The 27,975-nt window shown below is 37.0% G+C and overlaps 1 protein-coding gene and 4 pseudogenes across 5 annotated transcripts; 1 reads left to right on the top strand and 4 right to left on the bottom strand.

Annotated features, from left to right (window-relative positions):
• Window positions 1-660: 660 nt before the first annotated feature.
• On the bottom strand, window positions 661-3,004 carry AT2G12590 (annotated as a pseudogene; the record flags this gene model as incomplete). The annotated part of the gene is made up of 1 exon: window positions 661-3,004.
• Window positions 3,005-5,212: 2,208 nt separating this feature from the next.
• On the bottom strand, window positions 5,213-6,427 carry AT2G12580 (annotated as a pseudogene; the record flags this gene model as incomplete). Its single annotated transcript has 1 exon — window positions 5,213-6,427.
• A 1,935-nt stretch (window positions 6,428-8,362) lies between these two features.
• On the top strand, window positions 8,363-11,373 carry AT2G12570 (annotated as a pseudogene; the record flags this gene model as incomplete). The annotated part of the gene is made up of 1 exon: window positions 8,363-11,373.
• Window positions 11,374-15,315: 3,942 nt separating this feature from the next.
• Window positions 15,316-16,083, bottom strand: AT2G12560 (annotated as a pseudogene; the record flags this gene model as incomplete). The annotated part of the gene is made up of 1 exon: window positions 15,316-16,083.
• Window positions 16,084-20,049: 3,966 nt separating this feature from the next.
• On the bottom strand, window positions 20,050-23,999 carry NUB1 (ubiquitin-associated (UBA)/TS-N domain-containing protein). The gene is made up of 10 exons (NM_126895.4): window positions 23,627-23,999; window positions 22,450-22,572; window positions 22,266-22,362; window positions 22,140-22,175; window positions 21,856-22,043; window positions 21,654-21,756; window positions 21,385-21,566; window positions 21,234-21,311; window positions 20,794-20,990; window positions 20,050-20,705 (listed from the first exon to the last, which is right to left on the bottom strand). Exons 1-10 carry the CDS (start codon window positions 23,920-23,922, stop codon window positions 20,317-20,319), a joined length of 1,689 nt encoding a protein of 562 aa, NP_178939.2. The 5' UTR covers window positions 23,923-23,999; the 3' UTR covers window positions 20,050-20,316.
• Window positions 24,000-27,975: the final 3,976 nt, after the last annotated feature.

Here is a 27,975-nt window from a genome sequence, read left to right as displayed (position 1 = left end):
GATCGACACTCCTCGCTGATTTCTGAATCCAAATTCGTCCTTAGCTTCCTTTCCTTTATCTCTTCCTCCAAAATGTCTCCTTATCTCCATTGTTGTCCCAATGCATAAGATACCTGAAAAAACACTAAAAAGACTCGAGAAATAACATAAAGACTCATAATCATATACCTAAAACATAGAAGAAATCAGTGAAAATAAGGATATATCAACCTCCATTATCTCCTCAATGAAATCCGAGAATATTGAAGTCATGCTTCTCTGGAAATTGGGTACTATCGGAAATTGGGTAGATGATATCAACATCAAGTAATTTAAGAATTTCCTTTTTAACTACATCTTTCAAATTCGGATTTAATCTCCTATGTGGTTCAACACTAGTATATGATTCATTTTCGAGGTGGATCCTATGAGTACATAAAGTACGTGAAATTCCTTTAATATCAGCTAATGAATACCCAATTGCTTTCCTATACTTTCTAAGCTCATTTAACAATTGATGCACTTGTTCATCACTTAATCCATTGTTGATAATGACAGGGTAGGTATCATTTGGACCAAGAAACGCGTACCTTGGACCTTTTGGAAGAGGCTTACGGTCAACCTTTGGAGCCTTGGTTAAGGCACTTGCCAAGTAATCTTTCTCCGTAAGCTCTTCCAGTAATACGTCGACCAATCTATCCAATTCTTTGATCCAAACGACTTGTCCATTAATTATTGGTTTCTTCATAGCTTTGTTGATATCGAAGGTCATCTTCATCTCCTTTCCGAGGTTTAGGTCGATCTTTCCCTTTTTGACATCGATAATAGCTCTTGCAGTTGCCAGTAATCGTCTTCTTAGGATTAATGGGTCCTTTGGCTCCTCATCCATCTCCAGTATTATGAAAAGTGTGGGGATTTCTATTGATCCGACTTTGACAGGTAGGTCTTCCAGGACTCCATGGGGGATTCTGACTAATCTATCGGCTAATATCAGTTGGATGCTGCATGACTTGTACTTACTGAAACCCAGTCTTCTTGCTACGGATAGGGGTATAAGACTGATTGAGGCACCCAAAATCACATAGACATTTACTGAAAGATAAAGGTCCTACTAAGCAAGGTAGGGTGAAGGATCCAAGATCTCCCAACTTCCTTGGTATTATGCCTTTCTAGATGATAGAACTGCATTCATAGCCTATTACCACAATTCCTTGCACTTCCTTGATTCTATCCATAATCAGATCTTTGAGGTACTTGTGTGAGTGTGGAATGAGCATGAAGGCATCCATTAATGGCATTCTTAATTCAATCTCCTTTAGTTGCTTATCAAAAAGGGCTTTTGTATTTCTTTGTTAATTCCTTCTTGAATCTTCCAGGGAAAGGCACCGTCGGTTTGTAGGGTGGCGGAGCGAATTTCTTTATTCTTTTCTACAACCGCATCTTTTCTTTCTTCAAAAGTTAGCTTTGCTCGATCGAGTAGAGGGTCGAGTGAAGCTGAAGGCTGATCAAGTTTAGTTGGTTCATCAATTTGAACTTCGTTTTTATGTGGATCCTCCCCTTCTTGAAGTTCACTATCCTTAGTGATCTCTCTTTGGTCTGATTATTGAGCAGTTTCTTGCCACTGCGAAGTGTAACTGCATGTGCATATTCTTTAGGGTTGTGAATGGCTTTTCCTGAATGTGGCCCTGGATACTTGGAGGACGTATTGGAAGCAGCTTGGCTTTCCTTGTATATCATCTTGGATATTAGATCCTCATATTTGCTTCTTAGCTCATTGTAGGAACAATCAACTTTACTATTTATCTAAGCCAATCGTTTTTCCAGAACTACAGCGCCAGTAGTTTGACCGTGAATGATTTGTTGAAGCATCTGCTTTGTGTCAGGATCTTGTGCTCCTGCTGTCTGCTTTGGTTGTTGAGTGAACCCTGGTGGTTGATTTGGCTGTTGGTATCCTCCATTGAACTGCTGCTTAGAGGCATAACCTTGGTTGTATTGAACAAAAAGGCTTAGACTGATTCTGTTGCGGGGGATACACTTGATCTTGGGGGTTGGCTACATAGTGCTTCTGTATGAGAGGTTTGGGTTGGGCTTGTAGTTGTTGTAGCCCTTGTTGAACCCTTCTTAGTTTTGAATATAGCTGATCTCTTCAGTTTGATCATTCCCCCCTTCTTGCATTTGGAAGTGCTCTTCATCAGTAATGTAGCGTATCTGCTTCTGCTGAGTCAATAAGAGTTTGTCTAGCTTTTCATTGAGGGCCTTGATATCCTTCTTTTGTCTATCTTCAGTTTCTCCAGTTCCTCTCACTGAGAGATCATAATCCTCATTGTAGCATCCATGAGATTTTGCCAGATTTTCGACTAACTCCCATACTTCTTCTACATCCTTGTTCATGAAGTTTCCATTGGAAGCAGTGTCGAGCAGTATGCGGATCTTTGGTAAAGCTCCTCTGTAGAGTGTGCTCAATATGGAAGCTCTCTTAAAACTGTGATGGGGGTACTGAGTGGTGTATCCTTTAAACCTCTCCCAAGCTTCACAAAAGTTTCATCGTTTTTCTCGGTGAAGCCTGAGATCGCGTTCCTCAATCTAGCTGTGCGAGCATTAGAGAAGAACTTGGCAAGAAAAGCTTTCTTACAATCATCCCATGAATTGATGGAGTCTAGAGGCAGAGTCTTCTCCTAGTGGTGTGCCTTGTCTCCCAAAGAGAAGGGAAATAGTTTTAGTTTAAACCCATCTTCAGTGACACCACTGATCTTGGTAAGGCTAAAGAGCCTATCAAAACTGTCAAGATGGTCCAAGAGGTCTACCATGGGAAAACCATGAAATTTGTTTCCTTGGATCATGGAGATGAGACCACTATTGATTTCAAAGTTGTTGTTCTGAACAGGTGGTGGCACTATTCCTTGTCTTTGGTGATGATTCCTTGGGACATCACCAGCACCAATGTTTCTTGGTTGATCAACATTAGGTGGGTCTTGTATCTCAACTCCTCTTTTCTGTTGATCCGTAGGAGCTGGTCTTTGTTGATCACAGTCTTCCTTTGCTTTTGTTTCTTATAACTCACGAGCTAGTCTGTCAATTCTGTCTTTGAAAGGTAGTAGGTGTGCAGATCCTTTGGACCGAGTGTGCATGCACAAATATTAGTACCTATACCACAAAAACAAGCAGACGAAAAGATGAGTTAGTAACTTGAGTAATGTAAAAGAACTTGATCTTAACTTTTTCTGGTATCTTGAATGTAACCATGCAACAATGAATTAGCAACGACGTCAAATTGATAGTTAGATTTTTAGGCCTAACTATGGTGAATGTGATGTTTAGTTCAATTTCTCCTTAAACACTAACATGTCGATGCAGCTATAGGGGGTGTCAAACCAGTCCACTGTTATTGCTAGCAATCAAGATGTGTATAGAAGCAACTAAGTCAAGCCATGTTATAATGATGGTGGGATTCTAGTAACAATCCTAAAGGATTCAAACAACAAAAGTGAGAACTTAAGTGCCCTACTCGATCATTGGGTCGAGTGGAACCAACATGTAACAAATTTAAGAAATAAAATGCAAAAACAGGTAACTCAACAGGTGAATGAAATAACAGGTAACTCAACAGGTGAATGAAATAACAGGTAAATAAAAGTGCAATCAAGGGGTGAATACAAATAAATCTAAGAAGAATAGAAGTCCTAAGGATGAATTCATTGATAAGGGCAACTCTAGGGTTCATCAGGTGGCTAACAGGCGAAAGGCAAATACCCTAGACAATAGATTCAAAACCAGATCAATCCACTCTCGTGACAATGATCCTCATAACTTTACCAGTTCCTAATCTCAACTCTCGTTGATGAAACATAGCAAAGCATGCTTTAAGGAACAATCTATCAAAAGTCATTAAGTAGTCTAAACATCCAATCTCTTGGGATAGAATCTACAAATCTCTAGAATTCCTAGATCAGGCATCGATTTGAACGTCTTTTGGGTCGAATTCCAGTCTAAACTGAGTGAAATAAGCATTAAGGCCAACGAATCCAGAAGGGATATAACCTAATCTTAACCACCTGACTATCCTAGAGATTACCCTAATCTATCCATCCTCAAGAACTTTAATCACTACTCAAGCAACATAATCAACACACAAACCCATAAATGTATATCTAAACAAGATAAACAACTTTGCTCAAAGAACTAAATACAACAACTAAATAGATTAAGAGTAATTAATATTTCAAGATTCTAAAACACAAAGAAAAACTACAGAATAAAAGCTTGGTTCTTTGGACAAACCCCAAAGAACCTATTTATACTAAAATCTCGAAAACCCTAGATTCACTAGAAGACAAGAGACTTGAAGATCTTGGGGATCGAGTAAAGAGGGTGCTACAAAGTCTACGCCTTTGCTTCCATGCTCCGAGTGATCAATTGGTCGAGTAGTTGCTTCTTCCTCTCCTCTTCTTATGTTCAGCTGTCTGGTTGAGTGGGAAATGAGGACGATCCGAAGGCGCTTTGCACGATCAACAAGTCTTGTAAAATGGGTTGCCCTTGATCGAGTATTTGGTCGAGTAGAGGATCGAGTAAAAGGGTCGAGTGGTTGTCTGCTGCTTCCTCCATAGCTGCCTTGATAAAGTGTTTGGTCGAGTGGTTTGCGCTGCTGCTTCCCTCTTGGTTTGATAGAGTAGAGGATCGAGTGATTGCCTTTGTAAACTCCTTGTGCACCTGAAAACACACCAAAACATGTAATATGTATGCAAAGTGATCCTAAATGCCTAAGTGTGCAAAATAAGCTAAATGTGGTGCAAAATGATATGAAACAATGAGTGATCACTAAGCTAAATGATGATAAATACATGCCTAAAATGAGTAAAATACATTGTTATCAGGCTTATATTATATATCAATATTAAAATTTGTTTATTTCGATCAATTTTATCAAATTTTAATATAAAAATAACAAAAATTTAGTGTTAAATTATAATTTATAAAATCTAATAAATGTTTTTTTTTTTTTGTCAAACCGCATTGCATTAATCAAACGTTTGAGAATACAACAACGGAGTCTTTTGCAAGAGCATCTGCTACTCTATTGGAAGAGCAAGGAATGAAACAACAATTAAAGGAACTACAACGACTAACAAAATCTGCTAGGTCAAGGAGGATCTCAAAGATTTTAGAGAGAGAGGACTTCGAAGAGATTGCCTTGGTGAGTACTTGGCAGTCCGAGAGAAGCAAAATGCTTTGATAGCCCAGGTTGATAGCCTTCGGGATGGAATAGCATCACGCATAGCAGCTCCATTAATGATGAAGGAATAAGAGATTGTCTTCACACACTACATCATCCAATTTACCCAAGTTGGATAGAAATCCTTTCTATCAAGAACAGCCTGAATAAACTCCCATTCTAATCTGTCATAAGCCTTAGACATATCTGTTTTGATAGCTAAAAAGACGTTTTTCGAGCCCTATAAACCTTAAGGTAATGAAGCATCTCATGTGTGATAAGCAAATTATCTAAGATTGCCCTACCAGCCACAAAAGTAGACTGGTTCTCACATATTAGAGGGGACAGGACTGTCTTGAGTCTTCTGGTTAGCACTTTGGAGAAAACCTGATACACAACATTGTAGAGAGCAATTGGTCTGTAATCCAGTACCCTCCTTGGCCCTTGAACTTTGGGAATAAGCCTGATAAAAGTTTTGTTGATTGAAGCTTGGAGTACACTGGTTGAGAAGTAACCTTGGATTTCCTTTACTAGGGCATCGCCAACAAAGTCCCAGTTTGACTGAAAGAAACTAGCTGAGAAACCGTTGGAGCCTTGGGCTTTGTCAGGGTCAATGTCGACGAAGCCTCCTTGATTTCCAGGGAGGAAGGATCCCTTATCAGAACTGAATTAATCTCCTCAGAGACTTGAGGACAAATTGCATCTTCCACAAATTTCCTTATCTTAGCAGGACAAGTCAGATGTGATGAAAAGAGTTCCTGGTAACAACTTGAGATCACTGAGGCAAACTGGCTATCCTTATAAAAGGTGGTCCCATTTGCATCCTCCAAAACTGTGAGATTATTGATACAAGTTCTCCCCTTTGTCACCGCATGAAAGAATCCAGAATTTGATCTCCTAAAGTGAGCAAGTTCTGCCTACTTCTTTGTGTTTAAAACTCTTATTCTCTTTGATAAGCAGCATTTAGATCTGAATTAATCAAAAGAAGGAGGGACTCATCATGAACATGGCTTACCATTGCATGTTCTAACCGCTCTCTAAAGTGCTCTATCTCCACCTGACTATTCCTCTACTTCTCTCTTGTCCATCGTACTATAGCCCCTCTACAGGCTCCTTATCTCTCTTCAATTGAGGATAGAGGGTCATCATTCCACACCTCCTTGAGGATGGTTTTTAGTTCATCGATATTCTTCAGCCTCCTAACATATCGGAATAACCATTTCTTCTTTTTCTTTTCCTATCCTAGAAAGGAAAGTGATAAGTGTGCATTTTATACGTTTTGAGCATCCATTTGTCATCACTTTGCATGTCTAGGATAGTTTTGCATGCATATTGCATATTTGTGTTGTTTTCAGGTGATTTGGAGCTGTTGGTGAGCTAATTGGAAGAAGTGGACCTGATCAAATCAACATTCTCGACCACGAGCTCGAGTACAGTCATCCTCGAGTTCCTGAAGTACTCAGCCACAACCTCTACAGCAAATCACTCGACCGCGACACTCTATCATTCACTCGACCAATAACTCTACCAACATGGCCGAGTCTCACCATCATCATTCACTCGACCAATCACTCTACCAACAGGTCAAGTATCACCATCATCATTCACTCGACCAATTACTCTACCAACATGGCCGACTCCCACCATCATCATTCACTCGACCAATCACTCTACCAACAGGTCGAGTATCCCCATCATCATCCACTCGATCAATCGCTCTAGCACCAAGCCGAGTACCACCATCTCTATCACTCAACATCATACTCGTCTCCATTCTGCACTCAACCAGACACTCGAGCACAAGGAATAGAAGAAGACTCCAGCTTATCACTCGACCATTCACTCGACCACCTGGGTCGAGTACCGTTCTTAATCCGTCCCAATACTGCGTAGTTTTGAGTATTAGGGTTTCAGAATATTTCGCTATAAATAGCATGTATTTTGCATTTTTGTTGACTAAGTTTTATTCCGCAGACACTGTGTTCTTGAAGTTTTTGTAATCCGGATTTCTCTTAATCTATTCAGTATTCAGTATTTGCTTTCCATTTTCGTTTACTAAGTTGTTCATCCTGTTGTCATCTTGCTATTAGTATGTTGCTATTATGTTTTCATTCTATTCATCGTTTATGTTCTCTACAATGATGTCTGAGTAGTGAGTAGGTTTCTGAGGATAGGTTAGAGTAGTTTAGAATTCTCAGTATGCTAGGTGGTTGACTTTGATTTATAGATCGTTATGGATTAGTTGTTCTTAATGCCTATTGCTTTCTGATCAACTGGAAATTGAGCCAAGATATTTCCGCGCCCAAAAGGTGTTCGATGAAATGTCTGAACCACTAATTCCAAAAATTTGTGGCTATGTACCTAGGTATTGGTTGCAGGGAGCGTTTTGGCTTTAACTTGTTGATTCGTAATGCCTGTTAGGTTAGCTCTCGTCAATGCTGATTGAGTTTGGGACTAGTTTAACTTGAGGGTCTCTGTTGCGGTGGCACTTAGATTTGGTTACCGAACTTGTTATCTAGGGATAATTTATTGAGCATGTCAATCACCTCTGTAAACTGAGGAAACAAAACTACTCAATTACCCCATCCTCGGGAATTCTTTATCTAATTGATTTCTTTGTTTACTCTACTATTGTTTACTGCATCTTGTCATTTGTTACTTAGTTTTTGTAATTTTTGCATGTTACTCGACCTGATACTCGACCACCCTGTTGTCTGGTAACAGACTGTGCAGTCGAGTATCCATGTTACATTTTCTGTCTATTACTCGACCAGTCAATTGACCACACCCAGTGCTCTGCAACAAGTTGTGTTGGTCGAGTGTTTTATTGTTTCTGCTTGATTTTCTGTTTCCTGCATGTTCACTTAGGACTGGTAGAACACCCCAAAACCTGGTATTGCTTGGCTTGACTCTGTGAACTCGGATTGCATCTTGATTGCTAGCATCACACCCATTTGGATTGACAACCTAAAATACTACAACGACATGATTGGTGTTTTAGGATATTTGATCATAAAAACCTATTATTAATTTGGCGTCGTTGCTAATTAGGTGTTTGTTTGTTACATTTAAGATTTCGGATTTTCTTAGATCAAGTTCTATTTTAATTTTCATTTCGGTTACTAACTTTGTTTTTCAGTTGTTGTCTTCTTGATCCAGGTACAACTCTGATGTATGCAAACTAGATCAAAACACAACCAGAATCTCCTTTTCAACGATAACATCAACTGCTTCAACAGAAGACTTAGGGAAAGGATAAACACATTCGACCTTGAACACCACCATCCATTCAAAATGGCTGATGAACAAGATGACCCGAATGTACCCACCAACATTGGTGCTGGAGATGCACCAAGGAATCACCGTCTGAGGAAAAGAGTTGCACCTCCTGCTGTCTAAAACAACAATTTCGAGATTAAGAGTGGTCTCATCTCGATGATTCAGGGAAACAAGTTCCATGGTCTGCCTATGGAAGACCCACTCGATCACTTGGATAAATTTGATATGCTTTGCAGCCTAACCAAAATCAACGGTGTCAGTAAAGATGGATTCAAGCTCCGGTTGTTTCCATTCTCCTTGGGCGACAAAGCACACATCTGGGTAAAGAATCTGTCCCATGACTCAATCACCACCTGGGATGATTGCAAGAAGGCCTTTCTGGCAAAGTTCTTCTCCAACGCCAGAACTGCAAGACTCAGAAATGAGATCTCTTGTTTTTCACAGAAGACTGGTGAAAGCTTCTGTGAAGCATGAGAGCGTTTCAAGGGTTACACCAACCAATGCCCTCATCATGGCTTCAAGAAAGCCTCTATGCTCAGCACTTTATACAGAGGTGTTCTACCACGCATAAGAATGCTTCTGGATACCGCCAGCAATGGAAATTTCCAGAACAAAGATGTTGAAGAAGGCTGGGAATTGGTTGAGAACCTAGCTCAGTCAGATGGAAATTACAACGAGGACTGCAACAGGACCATCAGAGGAACAACTGACTCGGATGACAAACACAAGAAAGAGATCAAAGCACTGAATGACAAGCAGGACAAGATTCTTTTTAGCCAGCAGAAGCATGTGCACTTCCTTGTTGATGACGAGGAAGTTAGCTACATCCACAATCAAGGTGGCTACAAAGGGTACAACAACTTCAAGACAAACAACCCCAACCACTCTTACCGCAGCACTAACGTTGCTAATCCACAGGATCAAGTGTATCCTCCACAGCAACAACAAGGTCAAAACAAACCTTTTGTTCCCTATAATCAAGGTTTTGTTCCAAGCAGCAATTTCAGGGGAACTACCAACAGCAACCACCACCGGGGTTTGCATTCAGCAACACCAAGGTCATGCTGCTCCTGACGCTGACATGAAACAAATGCTACAATAGCTGCTACAGGGACAAGTATCTAGCTCCATTGAGATTGCTAAAAAGATATCTGAATTGCACCATAAGGTAGACTGCAACTACAATGACCTGAATGCAAAAGTGGAGGCGTTGAATTCCAAAGTCAGATACTTGGAAGGACAATCCGCATCTACCTCTGCTCCCAAAGTTACAGGACTTTCAGGGAAGTCAATTCAGAATCCCAAGGAGTATGCTAATGTTCATGCTATCACCATAAGGAGTGGAAGAGAGTAATCCACTAGAGAGAGACCCAAGTCAGTCACTGAGGACAGTGCATACCAAGATGGGGAAGATTTCAGTCTCAATGAAGATCAAGTTGATAAACCAATTGAAGTACTCGAGCCCATACTCGACCTTGATACTCGACCAACAAATCCATTAACATCATCCGCTGCTCTAAAACTAGTTGCTGCTAAAAACAATGAGAAAGCATTCATTCCTCCTCCTTACAAGCCCACACTTCCATTTCCTGGTCGACAGAAGAAAGAGTTAGAAAATAAGTACAGAGCTATGTTTGCCAAGAACACCAAGGAAGTCGAATTAAGGATACCTCTTGCTGATGCTCGCACGCGTATCCCGGATTCCCAAAAGTTCCTCAAAGACTTGATCATGAAGAGAATTCAAGAGGTTCAAAAAACAACAGTTCTGAGCCATGAGTGCAATGCCATCATACAGGAGAACGATGTCTCAGAAAAGCTAGGAGACCCTGGTTCATTCACTCTACCATGCTCCCTAGGTTCATTAATAAATGCCTTTGTGACCTAGGAGCATCAGTAAATCTCATGCCACTCTCAGTAGCTAAGAATTTGGGTTTCAACAAGTATAAATACTGCAATATCTCCTTGATCTTGGCTGATAGGTTTGTTAGACTACCTCATGGGTTATTAGAAGATTTGCCTATCAAGATTGGAAATGTGTAGGTGCCTACAGACTTCGTAGTGCTAAACATGGATGAAGAACCAAAATATCCCTTGATATTAGGAAGACCCTTTTTGGCTACACCTGGAGCAATCATAAATGTTAAGCAAGGAAATATTGATCTTAATGTGGGGAAGAATTTTGAAATGAAGTTTGAAATCAATGATGCTATGAAGAAGCCGACAATAGAAGAACAGACCTTCTTAGTTAAGGAAGTGGATCGGCTAGCTGGTGAACTGCTAGTGAAACTTGAAGAAGCAAATAATTCAAAAACTGTTTTGACCAAGAGTGGTAAAGCTGGGTATCTCCCTAGTGAAACTTTGAGTTCTGAGAAGCCATTAGACTCACACAAGGCTGCAGTTGGCTCAAAGGTTTACAAGGGCTTGATGGGGTCTGACACAAAGGTTATGGAAGCTAATGAAGTAAGTTCAACACATGCTCGACCAACTGATGCCACCAACAACTCGAAGAAGCCTCCAACTTGTCCTGAAAGCTCATGCTCGACCAAACAACTCAAGGCAAGCACTCAAACATCAAATGATTAGTTAGAACTCAAGGAGAGATCTAAATGGCAGGACAAAGCCATACAAGAGCTAACATATATTGTGAAAGAGCTGAAGGATCAAATCAAGGAGCTCAATGGAAAAGCCAACCAAGTACCACTCAACATCAAGGACGCCCCTGACGAGGGAGCCACTATTCTGGTCAGCAAAGAAGGATGTGAATTCACATCGGAATAGTTTAGTGGAGAAGACTATCTTGATTAAAAAGGAACCTTACTGTGAGGACATGGCCACTGAGTACCCAATTGCAGACCTGTCAAGAAACCCTAATGAGTATGATGATCATTCTACTCAAGAAGGGAGGAGACCTCATTTCCTCTCTACAACCCACCCTAAGCCTAATGAGTATGAGAAGTCAAGCTTAGGACTTAAAACAAGCTCACTTGGGAGGAAATCCCATGTCTATCTTTGTACATATCTTTATTTTTCCTTGTTGTTTTTGATGCATTTGGTTAGTGTCTTCAAGAGATAAGTATAAAGAGATGAGTGAAGTGGATTCTGGCTATGAGAGTACATCAGTATACTCGACCACAGAGTAATGAAAAATACTCGACCATGTTTTAGCTTATCCACGCCAAGAGATCACTCTACCGTAGTGCTGGCCCTAGTAGAAGAAGGGAGGTCGAGTACCGACATGTTGGAGCTGAGACAGAATAAGGCGACTCTTCAATGGCCTGGGAGCAATCACAGGCAGCCATTGACGACCAACTCCGTTCATTCTTTGACTTAGGTAAGTGCCTCAATTCACCATTGTACTATACCATCTCTTGTTTATATTTTGTTTATGTGATGTGTTTTATCCTGAGTACTCTCTTCCAAATTTGGCCACACAGAGGACTGTGTGATTTAAGTTTGGGGGAGGGCTCAGGAAGTGTGTGTTGCATTGTATATACTCTTGCGTCGAGTCTGCATTCATCTAAGGCATAGAAAAAACAAAAAAAATTGAAAAATTTCAGAAAATGATTTCACAAAAACAGAGGGTTCATGTAGTTGCATTACATTTAGGATAGAGTCTAGAGTGTTTCATTTAGAATTGTTGCATATGCATAGGGGACAATGAGGAGATAACCTTGTAAGCATGATGATTCATTAAATGAGTTATTAGTTCTCTGATGCATTTGAATGACTTTGAAGTAAAACCGCACCATGTTCTATAGATACCAGTCGTTGCATGTCATGACACCTTTTCCTGTCAATTTGAACTTGAATCCGACTTATAATTATCATGTTTGCATCGGTTTTGAACTCATAGACAGAATACATATTTGGATTTTCTTTCACTTATTCACCACTCTTGCTAATCCAAGTTGCTGCTTCCATTATTGGAGTAGTTCCCCCACCCATAACCAACCCTTCTTTCAAGCCATGTTATTTGTGAGAGCATGTGAGGCCTATTTTCAGGATTGAGCTTGGTAGAACATGTTAGGTTTGAGCCGACAAGAGTAGTTACTCATGTAGTTCCAATCCGCGTTTTCGGACTTGGTAGGAATAGGTGAGAACTTATTTGGAGATTGAGATTGAGTGTGAAAAGAAAAAGAAAGAAAACGGGTTAGGATCTTTAGGAGAAGGAAGCTGAAAATCATATTGAGGTCTAGTGAATGTTTGGGAAGCATAGATATGATAAGATATACTCTAGAAAAAAAAAATGGCAACAAAAACAAAAAAGAAAGGAAAAAAATCATAAGAGCCATTAGAGTTTAAGAAAAACCCAATTCACAAGACTAGACTAATAGAGTTTAAGAAAAGCTTCTCCTTAAAAGCAAGAGCCAAAGAAATGAAAGGAAATGAGTTGATCCAAGAAAAAATCGAAATATGCCTTTAGTGCAAAAGGGTAGACTTAGGATCATCATTGGGTTTAGAGATACGACCATCTACTTGTTATTCACGGTTTATGTCATTGGGTAGATGTGGTGCTATTCTTATATGCATAGGTTGACACTTACCTTTATCATTCTTCTAAAGCTCAGTCCTTTTTCATTGAGAGTCCCGTGTTATTAAAGTCTGAACCACCTTTAAGGGACCATCTTTGTCTCATAACCCATCCTTATCCAAATGAGTTCACTAGCAATGCATATCTTGATTCACGTTCCCAAACTTAATGAATATTAAAGGGATTGGTTGATCTTGACGTATTGTGCAACTAAGTGTGAATTTGGATCATAATAGAGCATGGCTAAAGTTTTTAAGTAGAAGTCGATCACCTCGCATTTTAGAACTGTTAGCTTAAACATTGATCTTAATTGTCATATCTCATGCTTTGGTTCTGAGTCACCGCTTTCAAACCTCACCTCCAGCTTGTTCTTAATTGTTTGCTTGAGGGCAAGCAAAGACTAAGTTTGGGAGACTTGATAAGTGTGCATTTTACACGTTTTGAGCATCCATTTGTGTCATATCACCACTATTTTATACCAGTTCTAATCATTTTTCATCACTTTGCATGTCTAGGATAGTTTTGCATGCATATTGCATATTTGTGTTGTTTTCAGGTGATTTGGAGCTGTTGGTGAGCTAATTGGAAAAAGTGGACCTGATCAAATCAACATACTCGACCACGAGCTCGAGTACAGTCATCCTCGAGTTCCTGAAGTACTCGGCCACAACCTCTACAGCAAATCACTCGACCGTAACACTCTATCATTCACTCGACCAATCACTCTACCAACATGGCCGAGTCTCACCATCATCATTCACTCGACCAATCACTCTACCAACAGATCGAGTATCACCATCATCATTCACTCGACCAATCACTCTACCAACATGCCCGACTCCCACCATCATCATTCACTCGACCAATCACTCTACCAACAGGTCGAGTATCACCATCATCATTCACTCGACCAATCACTTTACCAACATGGCCGAGTCCCACCATCATCATTCATTCCACCAATCACTCTACCAACAGGACGAGTATTACCATCATCATTCACTCGACCAATCACTCTACCAACATGGTCAATCCCACCATCATCATTCACTCGATCAATCACTCTAACAACAGGTCGAGTATCACCATCATCATCCACTCGATCAATCGCTCTACCAACAAGCCAAGTACCACGATCTCTATCACTCGACTTCATACTCGACTGTCAGCTTCAGAGTTTTCTCCATTCCGCACTCAACCAGACACTCGAGCACAAGGAAGAGAAGAAGACTCCAGCTTATCACTCGACCATTCACTTGACCACCTGGGTTGAGTACCGTTCTTAATCCGTCTCGATACTGCGTCGTTTTGAGTATTAGAGTTTCGGAATATTTCGCTATAAGTAGCATGTATTTTAAATTTTCGTTAACTAAGTTTTATTCCGCAGACACTGTGTTCTTAATCTATTCAGTATTCAGTATTTGCTTTTCATCTTCGTTTACTAAGTTGTTCATCCTGTTTTCATATTGCTATTACTATGTTGCTATTATGTTTTCATTCTATTCATCGTTTATGTTCTCTGCAATGATGTCTAAGTAGTGAATAAGTTTCTGAGGATGGGTTAGTGTAGTTTAGAATTCTCAGTATGCTAGGTGGTTGACTTTGATTTATAGATCCCTTCTGGATTAGTTGTTCTTAATGCCTATTGCTTTCTGATCAACTGGAATTTGAGCCCAAACATTTCCGCGCCCAAAAGATGTTCGATGAAATGTCTGAAACAATAATTCCAGAAATTTGTGGCTCTGTACCCATGTATTGGTTGCAGGGAGCGTTTTGGCTTTAACTTGTTGATTCGTAATGCCTGTTAGGTTAGCTCTCGTGAATGCTGATTGAGTTTGGGACTAGTTTAACTTGAGGGTCTCTGTTGCGGTGGCACTTAGATTTGGTTACCGAACTTGTTATCTAGGGATAATTTATTGAGCATGTCAATCACCTGTAAACTGAGGAAACAAAACTACTCAATTACCCCATCCTCGGGAATTCTTTAACTAATTGATTTCTTTGTTTACTCTACTACTGTTTACTGCATCTTGTGACCGTTACTTAGTTTTTGCAATTTTTGCGTGTTACTCGACCTAATACTCGACCACCTAGTTGTCTTTGTAGTCGAGTATCCCTGTTACATTTTCTGTCTGTTACTTGACCAGTCACTCGACCCCACCCAGTGCTCTGAAACGAGTTGTGTTGGTCGAGTGTTTTATTGTTTCTGCTTGATTTTCTGTTTCCTCCATATTCACTTAGGACTGCTAGAACACCCCAAAACCTGTTATTGCTTGGCTTGACTCTGTGAACTCTGATTGCATCTTGATTGCTAGCATCACACCCATTTGGATTGACAACCTTCAGTACTACAACGACATGATAGTGCTTTAGGATTAATTGATCTTAAAAAGTTATTATCAGATAGGACAGGTCTATGGTCAGTCCCTTCAAACTTCATATATTCACTGCGCCCTCGAGAGAAGAGATCAAAGCAAGCAGTGTTAGCCAATGCTCTATCCAGTGTACAATGCACTAAGTGGAAATGCCTCACTCCTCTCCAAGACAGGAAATTGCCTGAATGCTTTAGATCAAAGAGCCCACACTCCGACAATAGGGACCTGAACTCAACAAAGGAAGTCTCAGCTCTTTCTGGTCCTCCAGCCTTTTCAGTATTATCTAAAATTTTGTTAAAATACCCTATGAAGAACCAGGGCTCATCCCGTGATTCGCCAAGAGCCAACAGGGTATTCCAGAGAGACGACCTCTTTGTCTGGTCAGGTTCACCATAAACAAAGGTAGCAAGGAAACTTGATCCTTGGAAAGTGATAGTAATGTCAATAAAATTATCACATGTGGAGGAAATCAACATCTCCAAATCAGACTTCCAAAACAAAGCTAACCCTCCTCCTCCATGACCTTGAGGAGGGACTAGTAGAGACTTGTAGCTCTTGAGAAACTCTAGCTTCTTAACCATTGTAGCAGACTAGTTCTTCGTTTCCATGAGGAAGATGATATCAAGGGAGATCTTCTTATGGATCTTCCTCACTTTGCGAACTGTCTTAGGATTCCCCAGCTCTTGACAGTTGTAGCTCATGATTTTTACATGAGGCTTGTGGATGGATTCCGGAGCCTTGAATTCCCAATGGTCCAGAGACTGATCAAGGTTAAGCCTTCTGTGCGAGAAAGGAATGGTGGCTTGGTTGAGCCGGTGCTGCTTCTTTGATTTGACCCCAGCCAAAGCCTTAGGGCTTGCCTTACGCCGTGTTGGTCTGCCTGGCTTCCTCTTGCTGACCAATATCTTCTTGACCCTTAGCTTGTCTGTTGGTCCATTAACACGTCCCAGCCAATGAGAAACATGGCCTCTGCCTCTGCTAGAGGAAGTTACTTCTGTATGGAGGGATGAGACAGGTGTTGGAATAGCTGACCTCAACATTCTCTCTACAGTAGCTTCAATTTCCCCTAACTGTTCTGCCTATCGGACACTCTCTCTTCTTGTAGCCCTTTCTGTGGGATCCGGACAGTTGACATACTAGGACATTACTTCTCTAACTTCATCAACTGCAGCCTCGAAAGCTTCCACCTAGACATGATCCCGAGATCCATGCCTTTTAGAGGTCCCAGCAAGGCCAACAGCTGGTAAGACAGATACTGGTATCTCATGGGTCTAGGGACTATCCAAAATCTTCCCTTTGCCCTTGTTCCTCACCCCACTTCCTTCCCTTTCTACAAGCCTGGATCCAGAAATTGACAAGGATCATCTCTCCTGCGACTGAAGAGATTTTGGTGCCAGAGGTCTCCTAGAGAGAGAAGCTCTCAGATTGTGAGGAAGGGAAACACTAGCCCATATGCCAGGTTCACTAAACTCAGGGGAGGATCTTGCTAAAGCTCTATCCTCTCTTTTTCTAAGATCGGCGCCAGCTTCCTTAAACATTCTAGATCTTTCTGTTTGGTAACCTGATCTTGTGTGATGGGATCTTGAGGGGGTATGGTCCCATCCCCTCGAGTGGGAAAACCCTTTAAAGGTTCCATAATCAGAGCCACCATCTCTCTTATCTCTAGGGCTAGAACGGCGGGGGACATCATGTCTTCTTGAGAACGTCTTGCCACTAGAGAACAATCATCCTTTAGGTGGTCTAATCTGTGGCTGGGTGAGCAATAATTCTGGAGCTTCTTATACACCAGCGACGCTTCTAACTTCTAACTTCTTACCGTCGTTGAGTGATATCGTGATCGTTCTTTTGTGTTCTAATTAAACATGGACAATTAAGAAGAAAATAATACCGTCTTTCTTTTATATACTATCTATAGACTACAAATTTCATGATGACTACGTTATCGATGGCCTTCGTTAAGATTCTACTAAGGCAGAACTCGTGAGTTCAGCCTTATCCCTAAGTCTCTATTTGAGCTTTGTTGCTAGTTTTAGTTTCCTTTCTTACACAATCGCTTTGTTGGTTGGTTCACCTCTTTGTAGCTTTAATGTATCCTCTTTTTATGGAGGTTAAATTTTTATTTTTAATAGAATGCTAAGTTTGATCAAAAATAAAATAAAAAATAAAGACTAGCTACTTTCAACTAAATATACATCTGGATATCAAGTGTCGACGTTCATGTGTATCAATTTATTTTTAGGAGGACTTGAATCTTGATGATTTCATGATCCATCAAGATCATTAGAGATGAATGCATGAGTCACCAAACCAGTCTCTCGTCTCTGTAATTATGTTCGTACATAGAAATTTTTTCATGTATGTAAAAGATTTATTCATCACAATATGATGGATAAATTTTTAATGTGAGCCATACAAGCTCAATGAGACAAGAGCTATAGCTCGGGATTACAGTAGTGGTTCGAATCTAGAAATAATTCTTTCTAATGCCCTTTTGATGATGCTCCTTTTCAACTCTACCCTTTTTTTTAGCCCTTTTCATTCTTACTCTCTTTAAATTTTTAATGACCATTTTATCCCAATTTGGAAATGGTTTTAGGTTGACCAAATGAAATATTAATATTTTTCTCCTAAAATATTCCAAAATAAATTTTCCGCCAAGAATTTCTCGCCAAGAATTTCCCGCCAAAAAGTTTCGAAAAAAAATTCTCGCCAAAAATTTTCGAAAAAAAAAATTCCCGCCAATTTTTTTTTCAAACAAATTTTCCCGCAAAAAAGAATTTTTTGGCGGGAAATAAATTTACAAGGGATTTTAAAAGGGTTTTAAACGATTTACAAGGGATTTTAAAAGGGTTTTAAAATATTTACAAGGGATTTTAAAAGGGTTTTAAAATATATCCAAGGGATTTTAAAAGATTTACAAAGGATTTTACAAGGGTTTTAAAAGATTTACAAGGGATTTTAAAGATTTACAAAGGTTTTCTTTATAGATTTTAAAAGGGTTTAAAATTGTTTTAAAAGAGTTTTAAATTATTTACAACAGATTTTAAAGGGCTTTAAAAGATTTACAAAGCTTTTTTAAGAAATTTTTAAAGGGTTTAATAGTGTTTTAAAAGATTTATAAGGGATTTTAAAATGGTTTTAAAAGATTGATAAGAGATTTTTAAATGGGTTAAAAGGGTTTTAAAAGATGTACAATGGTTTTTAAAAGATTTTTAAAGAATTTACAAGAATACCCTTTAAAAACTCTTGTAAATCTTTTTAAAACCTTTTAAAATCTCATTTTAAAATCCCTTGTAAATATTTTAAAACCCTTTTAAAATCTCTTGTAAATTTTTTAAAACCCTTTTAAAATCTCTTGTAAATCTTTTAAAACCCTTTTAAAATCTCTTGTAAATATTTTAAAATTCTTTTAAAATCCCTTATAAATCTTTTAAAACCCTTTTAAAATCCCATGTAAATCTATTTCCCGTCAAAAAAATTTACAAGGATTTTTAAAAGATTTTTTTTGGCTGAGAAAAAATTTGTTACGAAAAAAAATTTGGAGGGAATTTTTTTTTTGGCGGAAAAAGGTTTGGCGGAAATTTGTTTTTGGCGGGAAAAATAAATTTTGGCGCCAAAAATTTGGTGAGAAAATTTCAGTTTCTAATTACATGTTCATATTAGATGAGGTTAATTTGGTCATTGTGTTAAATGGAAGGGGTATTTTTTAGAATTGGACAAGATAAAGGGTATTGTTGCAAAAGGGTAGTAAAAAAGGGTAGTTTTACAAATCTCCCAAAAATATTGACTTGTTTTGAATTCGCGATGTTTATTAGTTTATTTATGTATGTTGTTTTAATATTTGTTGCGGTTTTATACTTTAGTTAGATTTAAAATTTTTAATCACATTGTTATTATTGTTAAACTTCATATTTTGTTAAACACAATATGATTACTTTTATTTTTACATTTATAAAAACTATATAATATGTGTAAATATAAAATATATTAAATAAATTTTAATCAATTAATCTATGATCGAACCCAAGCAAACCAATGACCCGTGACTCAGAAGGTAGTCCGGTTTACCATCCAGGTCGAGTTTAAAAACAATGAATATTATATAAAAAAAAATTTTTGATCCATTTTTTATATTTTTCTGAATTTAATTTAACATTACATTACAAAAAATGATTTGAGAATAAATATTTGATATCTATATATACATTTTGTTTTTGGCAAAAAAAAATCTTTTCCTATTCATTTATTACAATTCTTTTACCATTACATGATTTGCGTATGCATTTGATACATGATCAAAAAATTAGATATAAAATAGTGAACCTATTTGATTTCTAATAAGTCCGATCAACTATTAAAACATTGTAAGAAATAAATATAACTTTAAGTATTTGAAATTGTAACCTTGGATCTAAAGCAGATAGCACTGTATATATCCCGATACTTTGCAAAGTTCATTTGCATCTTCTGAGCTATTGTTCTCACATCAATATCATCTTACTTCAGCAACAACTCAATTTTTTCACCCTTGTATAAAATAAACATTACTTTAATTTTAAAATAAATTAGTGCTCACTTAATTTTTTGTTATTCGACTTTAGTTTTTATTGGCCAGCTTTCTCGTAGGCTGGATTTGAGTTGGCTTTTTAACCCACATTAACATGGCAAGTCAGAAATATTTTAGAGACAAGCACCTTCAATATTACGGACTAAAAAGGTATAGTAGTTATATAAAAGTCAAGCTGTGTTAAAAAATCCCCAAAATTTGTTAAAACCCCTAAACTAAGAAGCAACAAGATAATATCACTCTCATGAATCAGTTTCTGCATAGCAAATCCTACTAAACATACTAAGTAAGGTAGCAAGCATACCAACCAAGATTGGCAATGCAACAACTCGGTATTATTCGTTATCTCCAACTTTTCTCCAGAACGACCCGCTCTTCAACAAGACTCCTGGGATGCATCCAGCATGGCCAGGTACTCATTTATAGCTTCAATTTCCTTGTCAAGATTGATATCATAAGCCGACAAAGCATCGACCCTTGCAATCTCGTCTGCTATTTCATCTTCTATCTCAGAGTCCCGCTCTTCTTCCATGCCGTCACTGGATGTGCTTGCTCGGTTTGCAATGTCATCCGTTGTTTCATCTTTCATCTCAGAGTCCTGCTCTGCCCCACCGCCAAAACCACTGCTCTCCGCACCCACATTGTTTGTGCTACTTGTTGCATTTATAACAGAGGTAGTAGTAGTTCCTGGATTTGCTACTGATGCAGATAGTAGCCTTTGGATTGTATCTTCTCGGCTGCCACCAGCTTCCAAAGCAGAGGTAGCTGCAGTGCAAACCAGAGATCATCAATTCTCTACCGTGGACTTTTACAATATATGCAATTGCAGAAACTATCCAGATGGGAAATTTACCTTTTCCTCGTTCAAAGCCCATAGACACAAGTTCAGCAACTGATATGCCTACCAGTTGTTCTTGCCGTTTTCTTTTCCTCGATTCAATGTAAGCCTGTATCGTTGAATTAACTTTTGGGTCTGTGAGTATATCAAGCGCCTTCTGAATATCGTTCTCATTTCTCCGGAGGGATTCAGCAGCAAGTTCCCTCGCATATCTGCACAAGTAAACGCTCTAAGTCATACTAAATACATAAACTAATCTGAAAAGTTTCAAATTCAGATATCCAAATAGAACATTTCCACTAGTTAAGCATTGAAAAAACAACTAAAACCAACATTAGTTCTTAAGCTAAAGACTTATATGTATACAAGGGGGAGCTTGAAGGCTTTCTTACAAACATCGAGAAGCTCATAGTAGGGGAAGACAACAGTAAAACTATTTACAGTTTGTTACTTACCCAATAGAGACGAGCCTCTCAAGCATCTGCATATCAACAGCTTTCTTCATGGGTGTTACTCCATACTTTTTCTGCTCACTGAATCAGAGCTCATAAAGTCACTACAAAGTTAAAGATCATAACTAGTATAATTACAGTAGTAAGAACATACAGTATTTCGCTTTGTCTCTGAAGATCCTGCTCCCGCTTTTGGGCTTTTTTCGCCCGCTCTTCGATAAGAAAATCAACAGAACTTGCAATATCCTGATTGTTCAGTCGCAAAGCTCTTTTAGCATCCTTCTCTTGAAAGCCCATACCCATAACTAGCGACAGCGTTTCATCGGGTATTTGTAGCTACATCAACACGCACAACAGCAAGTTATACCTCTGTAACAATTGAGTATCACTAAGCGCCAAGTTATACCAGTACAGCTCACTGACCTGCAAGAATTTCGCATGGGCAGACTTCAGTGCATTCAAGGCTTTATCATTCTGACCAGTGTGATATGCCACCACACCTTCTAGTAACTCTAGCCTCAAATATCTATCAATTAAAAAAATCAAAATCTTATACCTCTATAAGCATATTTATTGGGTTTCCTCAACTGAAAAACAAAAAAAAAACATATTAAAACTAACTCACATAGCCATCTCTGGACTTTGACCTGCTTGAAGGAGCCTCACACGAGAAAGATCCTTCCCATGAGCACGCTCGAGTCCTTTCCTTGCTCTCACAAGGCGAACACCAGCATCTGAAAGGCATTTGATGTCCCGGAGCAAGAAATAACACCAGACAATGTCTATTTCCATCATAGGGAGGTTGTCAACAAGCTGTAAGAATATAGTACAGCCATGTCAAAGATACAAATGAGGTTAATTCAGCATCGCAGAGACTCAGAAAACAAGCAAACAGGAGAGAGAGCTGACCTCGAGAATCTTGGGATCACAGAGCAAAAATGATTCCTACGAACAACCAAACAAACAAACATCAGGAAGCTATTGCAGAACCATTACCACAACAAAAACGTACTTGCAACAAAAAAAACAACTAACCTCTGCCATAGCAAGAACTTCAACTGCATCGGAATACATTTCAATTTCTATTAAACTTTTTGCCTTTGTATGTAACATAAGACCCATCATTGCAGCACTGTTGAACACAAAAAAGAAAAAAAAAATCTCATTAGCATTAAAAAATTAGGTGGCAGTTCCATGCTCCAACCTGATTAAGCAATACCTCTGATCAGTCTCAGTTCCAAACTGTACTTTATGACCTCCTTGATCTTCCAGCTCTATGTTATAGTCTTGGATCGGTAATGAACCATCAGCATGTCTCTTGGACAAAGCTGTAGCTGCAGCTCTACAACATTCACATAGACAATCACAAATCATTAGAGGGCTCAGACTAACATAGTCAATTTTTCTAAATTGGCAAATTCTTGCAAGGGTTCACACAACAGTATAACCAAAATTCTGAATAAAGCAAAGGAAAACACTATTGACTACAAAGACTCACAATTGACATATAAAGTTTCAAACTTTAGACTTTATCTTACACATTAAACAAAGACAACAACCAAACCATGGCTAAAGAACGAAAGACACAGATTATCATTACGCTAATCCACAAATCGGGTTCTTGCAAACAATCATACATATAGAGTTTCAAACTTTAGAGTTTATATTATACATTAAACAAAGACAACAACCAAACCATGGCTAAAGAACGAAAGACACAGATGATCATTACCCTAATCCACAAATCGGGTTCTTGCAAACAATCTTACATATAAAGTTTCAAACTTTAGAGTTTATATTATACATTAAACAAAGACAACAACCAAACCATGGCTAAAGAACGAAATACACAGATGATCATCACACTAAATTGGGTTCTTGCAAACAATCAGACATATAAAGTTTCAAACTTTAGACTTCATATTACACATTAAACAAAGACAACAACCAAACCATGGCTACAGAACGAAATACACAGATGATCATTACACTAAATAAAAAATTGAGTTTTTGCAAACAATCAGACATGTAAGAGTTTCAAACTTTAGACTTTTATCTTACACATTAAACAAAGACAACAACCAAACCATTGGCTAAAGAACGAAAGACACAGATGATCATTACGCTAATTCACAAATTGAGTTCTTGCAAACAATCATACATATAAAAGTTCAAACTTTAGACTTTATATTACACACTAAACAAAGACAACAACCAAACCATGGCTTAAGAACGAAAGACACAGAGGATCATTACACTAATTCACAAATTGAGTTCTTGCAAACAGTCAGACATAGAAAAGTTTCAAACTTTAGACATAAACAGAGAAAACAACCAAACCATGTACAAGGAACGAAATACAAAGATGATCAAAAGAGAGAAACGAAAAGACTTACTTGACACGAGAGAGACGACGAGCCCTTTCTTCTTCAGCCATGATAGACTTACCTTCTTCAGGAGCAGCTTGACGACAAGAGAGGATCTTAGAGTTTTCTTTAATACCCAATTGCGAAAGCGTTAGAGTAGCATCGCCGTCGTCTTTCAGGATTTTTCCGGCGAAAATTAGTTTGATTGATTCAGGATCAAGTCCTGATCGCTTAGCTACTTCGTCTCTCAACATGTTTAGAGTCCAATTCTCGAGTTCTACCTCAAGTATGCCTCCCCATGTACCAGCAACCTTTAGTTTCGCCATTGATGAGTTTGAGCAACTAGGTTTTCGAGAAGTCGTATAGTTTACTTGTGTTTATTAGTCTCCGATACTAACTTTATAGTTTTGGTTATAAAGATATTTAAGATTTAAGATTTGAGTAAATCTTTTTATTGATTTTTTCATGAAGTAAATATTATGAAAATATTAAATGATTTCTAAATATGCTTTTGGGACAGTTACAAGATTTTGATATGTGTCGATCAACTTTCATATGTATAGCCAAATAATTACTCAATTTTTTCATTAACCAAAACTAATACTCTTCATTCAAATGTATTCGGTTCGGTATCGGTTTGGTACTTTCCGTTTTTAGATCTTGAGTTTAGTATTCCCTTCATTTTTTCTTTTCAGGATTTTGTTTGGTTCGGTTCTTTGAATGATTTTGAATGAGTAACCGGTCTAGCTACAAAAACTATCCGGTATTTTGGTATATTTGGAGTATTTTACGATTTTTTTTGAATTTTTGGATATTGTTTGATTCAGATACTGTATTTGGGTATTGTTTGTTTTTTTGGTATAAAAATATAATATCTACTTAACATTTTTGAAGTATACTTTAAAGAATTTAATTGGGTCAGATTTTTTTTTGGGTTTTGATTCGAAAATTTTCAATCGAATCTTTCATAATTGGTTTCTAATCCCATTTTCTACACAAAAAAAAAAAAACGAAATTAATTTAATTACCAAATTTAATATATATAATATCTCTAAACTAACCATATTTGTTATTTACCTTAACTAATTTCCTAAAACATCTTTACCTAATTTAAACATAAATATATGATTCTTCTTTCAAATTTATTAGATCTTATATTTAATTTATTTTAAATTTATATAAAATATTAATAGTTAATAAAATATTAACTTTTTTTATATATGATGTAATTTAATTTTTTTTAAAATGAACATATATTATTCAATCGATGGAGAAATAATATATGTACAATATCCCACATCGCTTAAAAAATTAGGCATTTGTTTAGAGTCATACTATAAAAAAGACCAAAATGATTCCAGTTACGAGTAGGCAGGAAGCTTGATTTATTAGGCGTCCAAAATTAAAGTGGTTATCCGATTTTCTTACGTTTTTTATTTTAAAGAATAGAAACTTTACAAAATTTCAAAAATTATAAATATTTTAACTTTTTATCAAAAGTTAAATATTATAATTTTACAAACTTTTTATGAACTGTAGCTTTAAAGTTTTTAAAAAATATTTATAATTTTAAAACTTATGAAGTTTTGAAAATTATAAATTGAATTTTACAAGAACTTTAAACATTATAAATATATATAAAACGTTAACATAATTTTGTCTTTTCTTATAAATTTTAAATATTTATAAAATTTGAAACTTCAAAATAAATTTAATATCGATATTAATATTTTTCTTTTGGAATTTTTAAATTATTACAATTAAACATATAATTTACAGAATTTGTTTAAAAATAATCTACAGATTTTATAATCAATATGTAAACGATAATACTTTATAGATCTTTTTGTAACTTCACCTTAATTATGATAGACCTTGCAAACAAACAAAGGCAACAAAAAATAGACACTAAAAAGATCTCAACAACAAATCTAAACAATATATATATATAGAAAATAGACAAAATCTAAAAATAGACACTAAAAAGATCTCAACAACAAATCTAAACAATATATATATATATATATCTTTAAATTATAGAAAATCACAAAGATATCTCCGGGATTCAAATTTTAATAATTATTTGAACAGGTTTTCTAAAATATATTAAAACCAAATATATTGAAGATAAAAAATACAAATAGGAAATATATTAATTTAAAAGATACAAAATATTTAACAAGAAATTGTGTTATTTTTTGTTCAAAGAATTCGATATAAAATCTTCAAAACGATCATATATTGATTTTTATTAAATTGTTAAAATTTCAATGTAGCATACAATTTTTCTTATTAGATTGAAATTGTAAATTGACAACAAGTATCTTAAATAAAAATATCATTTAAAAGAAAAAAATAATTTGATTTTTAGTTATCACGGGACGGATTTATATGGCGGGATGGGTTTAAAGGAGACGAGTTTACATGGTAGGACGGGTTTGGATGAAACGAGTTTATATGGTGCTATGAGTTTAGATGGGACAAATTTGGATACCACGGGTGTACTCCTCGAATTAACAATCAAATTACAACTATACAGTACTAAACAAAACAAATAATAATAACAAATATAATTTCAATTTTAAATTTTTAGTTACAAAATGAAAAATACTTAGGTTCACCCCTAGGGGTGAAATTTTATATTTACCTCCTTAATTTTAGCCAATAAGAATTTGTCATTTAATTTTGAAAATAATAATTTAATTTAATTAAAAAATATAATTTTTCATTAAAACGAAATTATGTATCGGTTTGGGTTAGGTTTAGATTTTATGATTAAACAAGTTTAAATATCGGTTTGGGTTTATAATCGGATTTAAATTTTATAATTACATGAGGTTAAATGCCGGTTTGGGTTTAGAAAGTACGATTAGGGTTTAGATTTTTTACGATTAAACGAGTTTAAATGGTGGTTTGGGTTTACAAAAGAGAATTAGGGTTTAGATTTTGTCATTAAACGGGATTATATATCGGTTTGGGTTTATAAAAAAATGGTTAGGGATTAGATTTAATAATTAAATAAGTTTAGTGGGTTTTAATAAATTTATTTATTTATTTAATATTAATTGTTTTAATTTAGTTAATTAGATGACATGACAAATTTTAATTGGTTAATTAGCCAACCCTTTTTTTAACGGGTGTGGATGATTAATCGGGTAAGTCGCAATCGCGGTACAGTAAACGCATATTTGTAGTTAATCTCGGTTTAATGACAGGTTCAATTGGAAATGTATTTTTAAGGATGAATCCGAAAGTACATGTTGTAATTCTAAGAATTATCGAAGTTTATGGTGGAAATTTCAGGAGCAAAAAGTAAGGGGAAAAGCTGAGAATGCAATTAGTTTATGGCTATAAAATCAGCCAACCCTTACAAAATCAAACACAAAACACTTGAAATATCTTCTTGAAAAAAGGAAGTCGTTTGAGACATTTTCTCTTTTCTCTCTCATCAAAAACACCAAAAAGTAGATCTAGGTTTTTCTTTTTCTTTCTATTCTCGGATCTTAAAAGTTGGAGATTTTCCAGATTTTGATTCAGTTTCTCCTTGTTTAATCAATCTCATAAGGTTAAAATTTTCATTTTTGCTAGGTTTCTTCTTCTCTTAGTGTATCCATCATTGTCTTGGTCAAATTTTGTCTTTTACAAATCTTAAATTCGCCCACTGTGGATTTTGAAATTCACACTAGAGATTTGTAATTGAGATTATGAGAAAGGAGGGCTAGAACTTCACTGAAACCTTGAGAGTTATATTGCTAAGAACGAATGGACTTTTTGTATTGATTATGACAAAGCTTTTACAATGTGAAAGGAGATTACAAGTGTAAAAGTATGTGTGTGAATGTAAGCTGAATTGAATGTGTCTTCCAAGTCGTCCTTGCTCCTTTATATAGATCTACGCACGTGGTAGCTCTGTCCGGGATCTGCGGAGATCCTCCTGGATATTTGGCAGGTCAATTCCGAGATATCAGGTCCGCTCCGCGAATATCTCCTCGTCAGTTCCTAGATTGTTACTCGCATATCTCCCTTCATCAGGTGATCGGGCTTATCTGGCCCAAGTACCCATTTGCATATGTGGGCTCATTAGTTGCGTAGGTCCTCTACTTGGTGGGCTTGGTGGGCTTTGTGGGCTGGCTTGGTATTTTCGCAGGTGGATTCCTGGAGGGGAATCCAGCTCCAACATTTGCCCCCCAGCCCATTGAGTGAGTAGGCGAACTCGATGAGCGGACATATAGGTCAGGTAAGATTGCGAAAATATTCTAGATGAGATGATAGATATGATGAGATCAGTCGATTTTGAGGATAAACTCGATAAAAACGATTTAATTTCAGGTTCCTGAACCGAAAGATATTGAGGAGATACGCGAGATAAGTGGTCGCTG

The sequence above is a fragment of the Arabidopsis thaliana genome, chromosome 2 (assembly GCF_000001735.4).
Source record: "Arabidopsis thaliana chromosome 2, partial sequence".
In the NCBI taxonomy this organism is placed as follows: Eukaryota; Viridiplantae; Streptophyta; class Magnoliopsida; order Brassicales; family Brassicaceae; genus Arabidopsis; species Arabidopsis thaliana.
Note: the sequence above shows the minus strand (reverse complement) of the source record. Positions and strands in the feature narration are given on the sequence as shown.

Bases quoted from the DNA above. Each gene is read 5' to 3' on its own strand.
- NUB1 (NM_126895.4), bottom strand. From the start codon at position 23,922: ATGGCGAAACTAAAGGTTGCTGGTACATGGGGAGGCATACTTGAGGTA. The intron at 22,363-22,449 runs GTATTGCTTAAT...TGTGTTCAACAG, and splicing joins GGAACTGAGACTGATCAGAG to TGCTGCAATGATGGGTCTTA. The intron at 20,991-21,233 runs GTAAGTAACAAA...TTACTTGTGCAG, and splicing joins GAGAGGCTCGTCTCTATTGG to ATATGCGAGGGAACTTGCTG.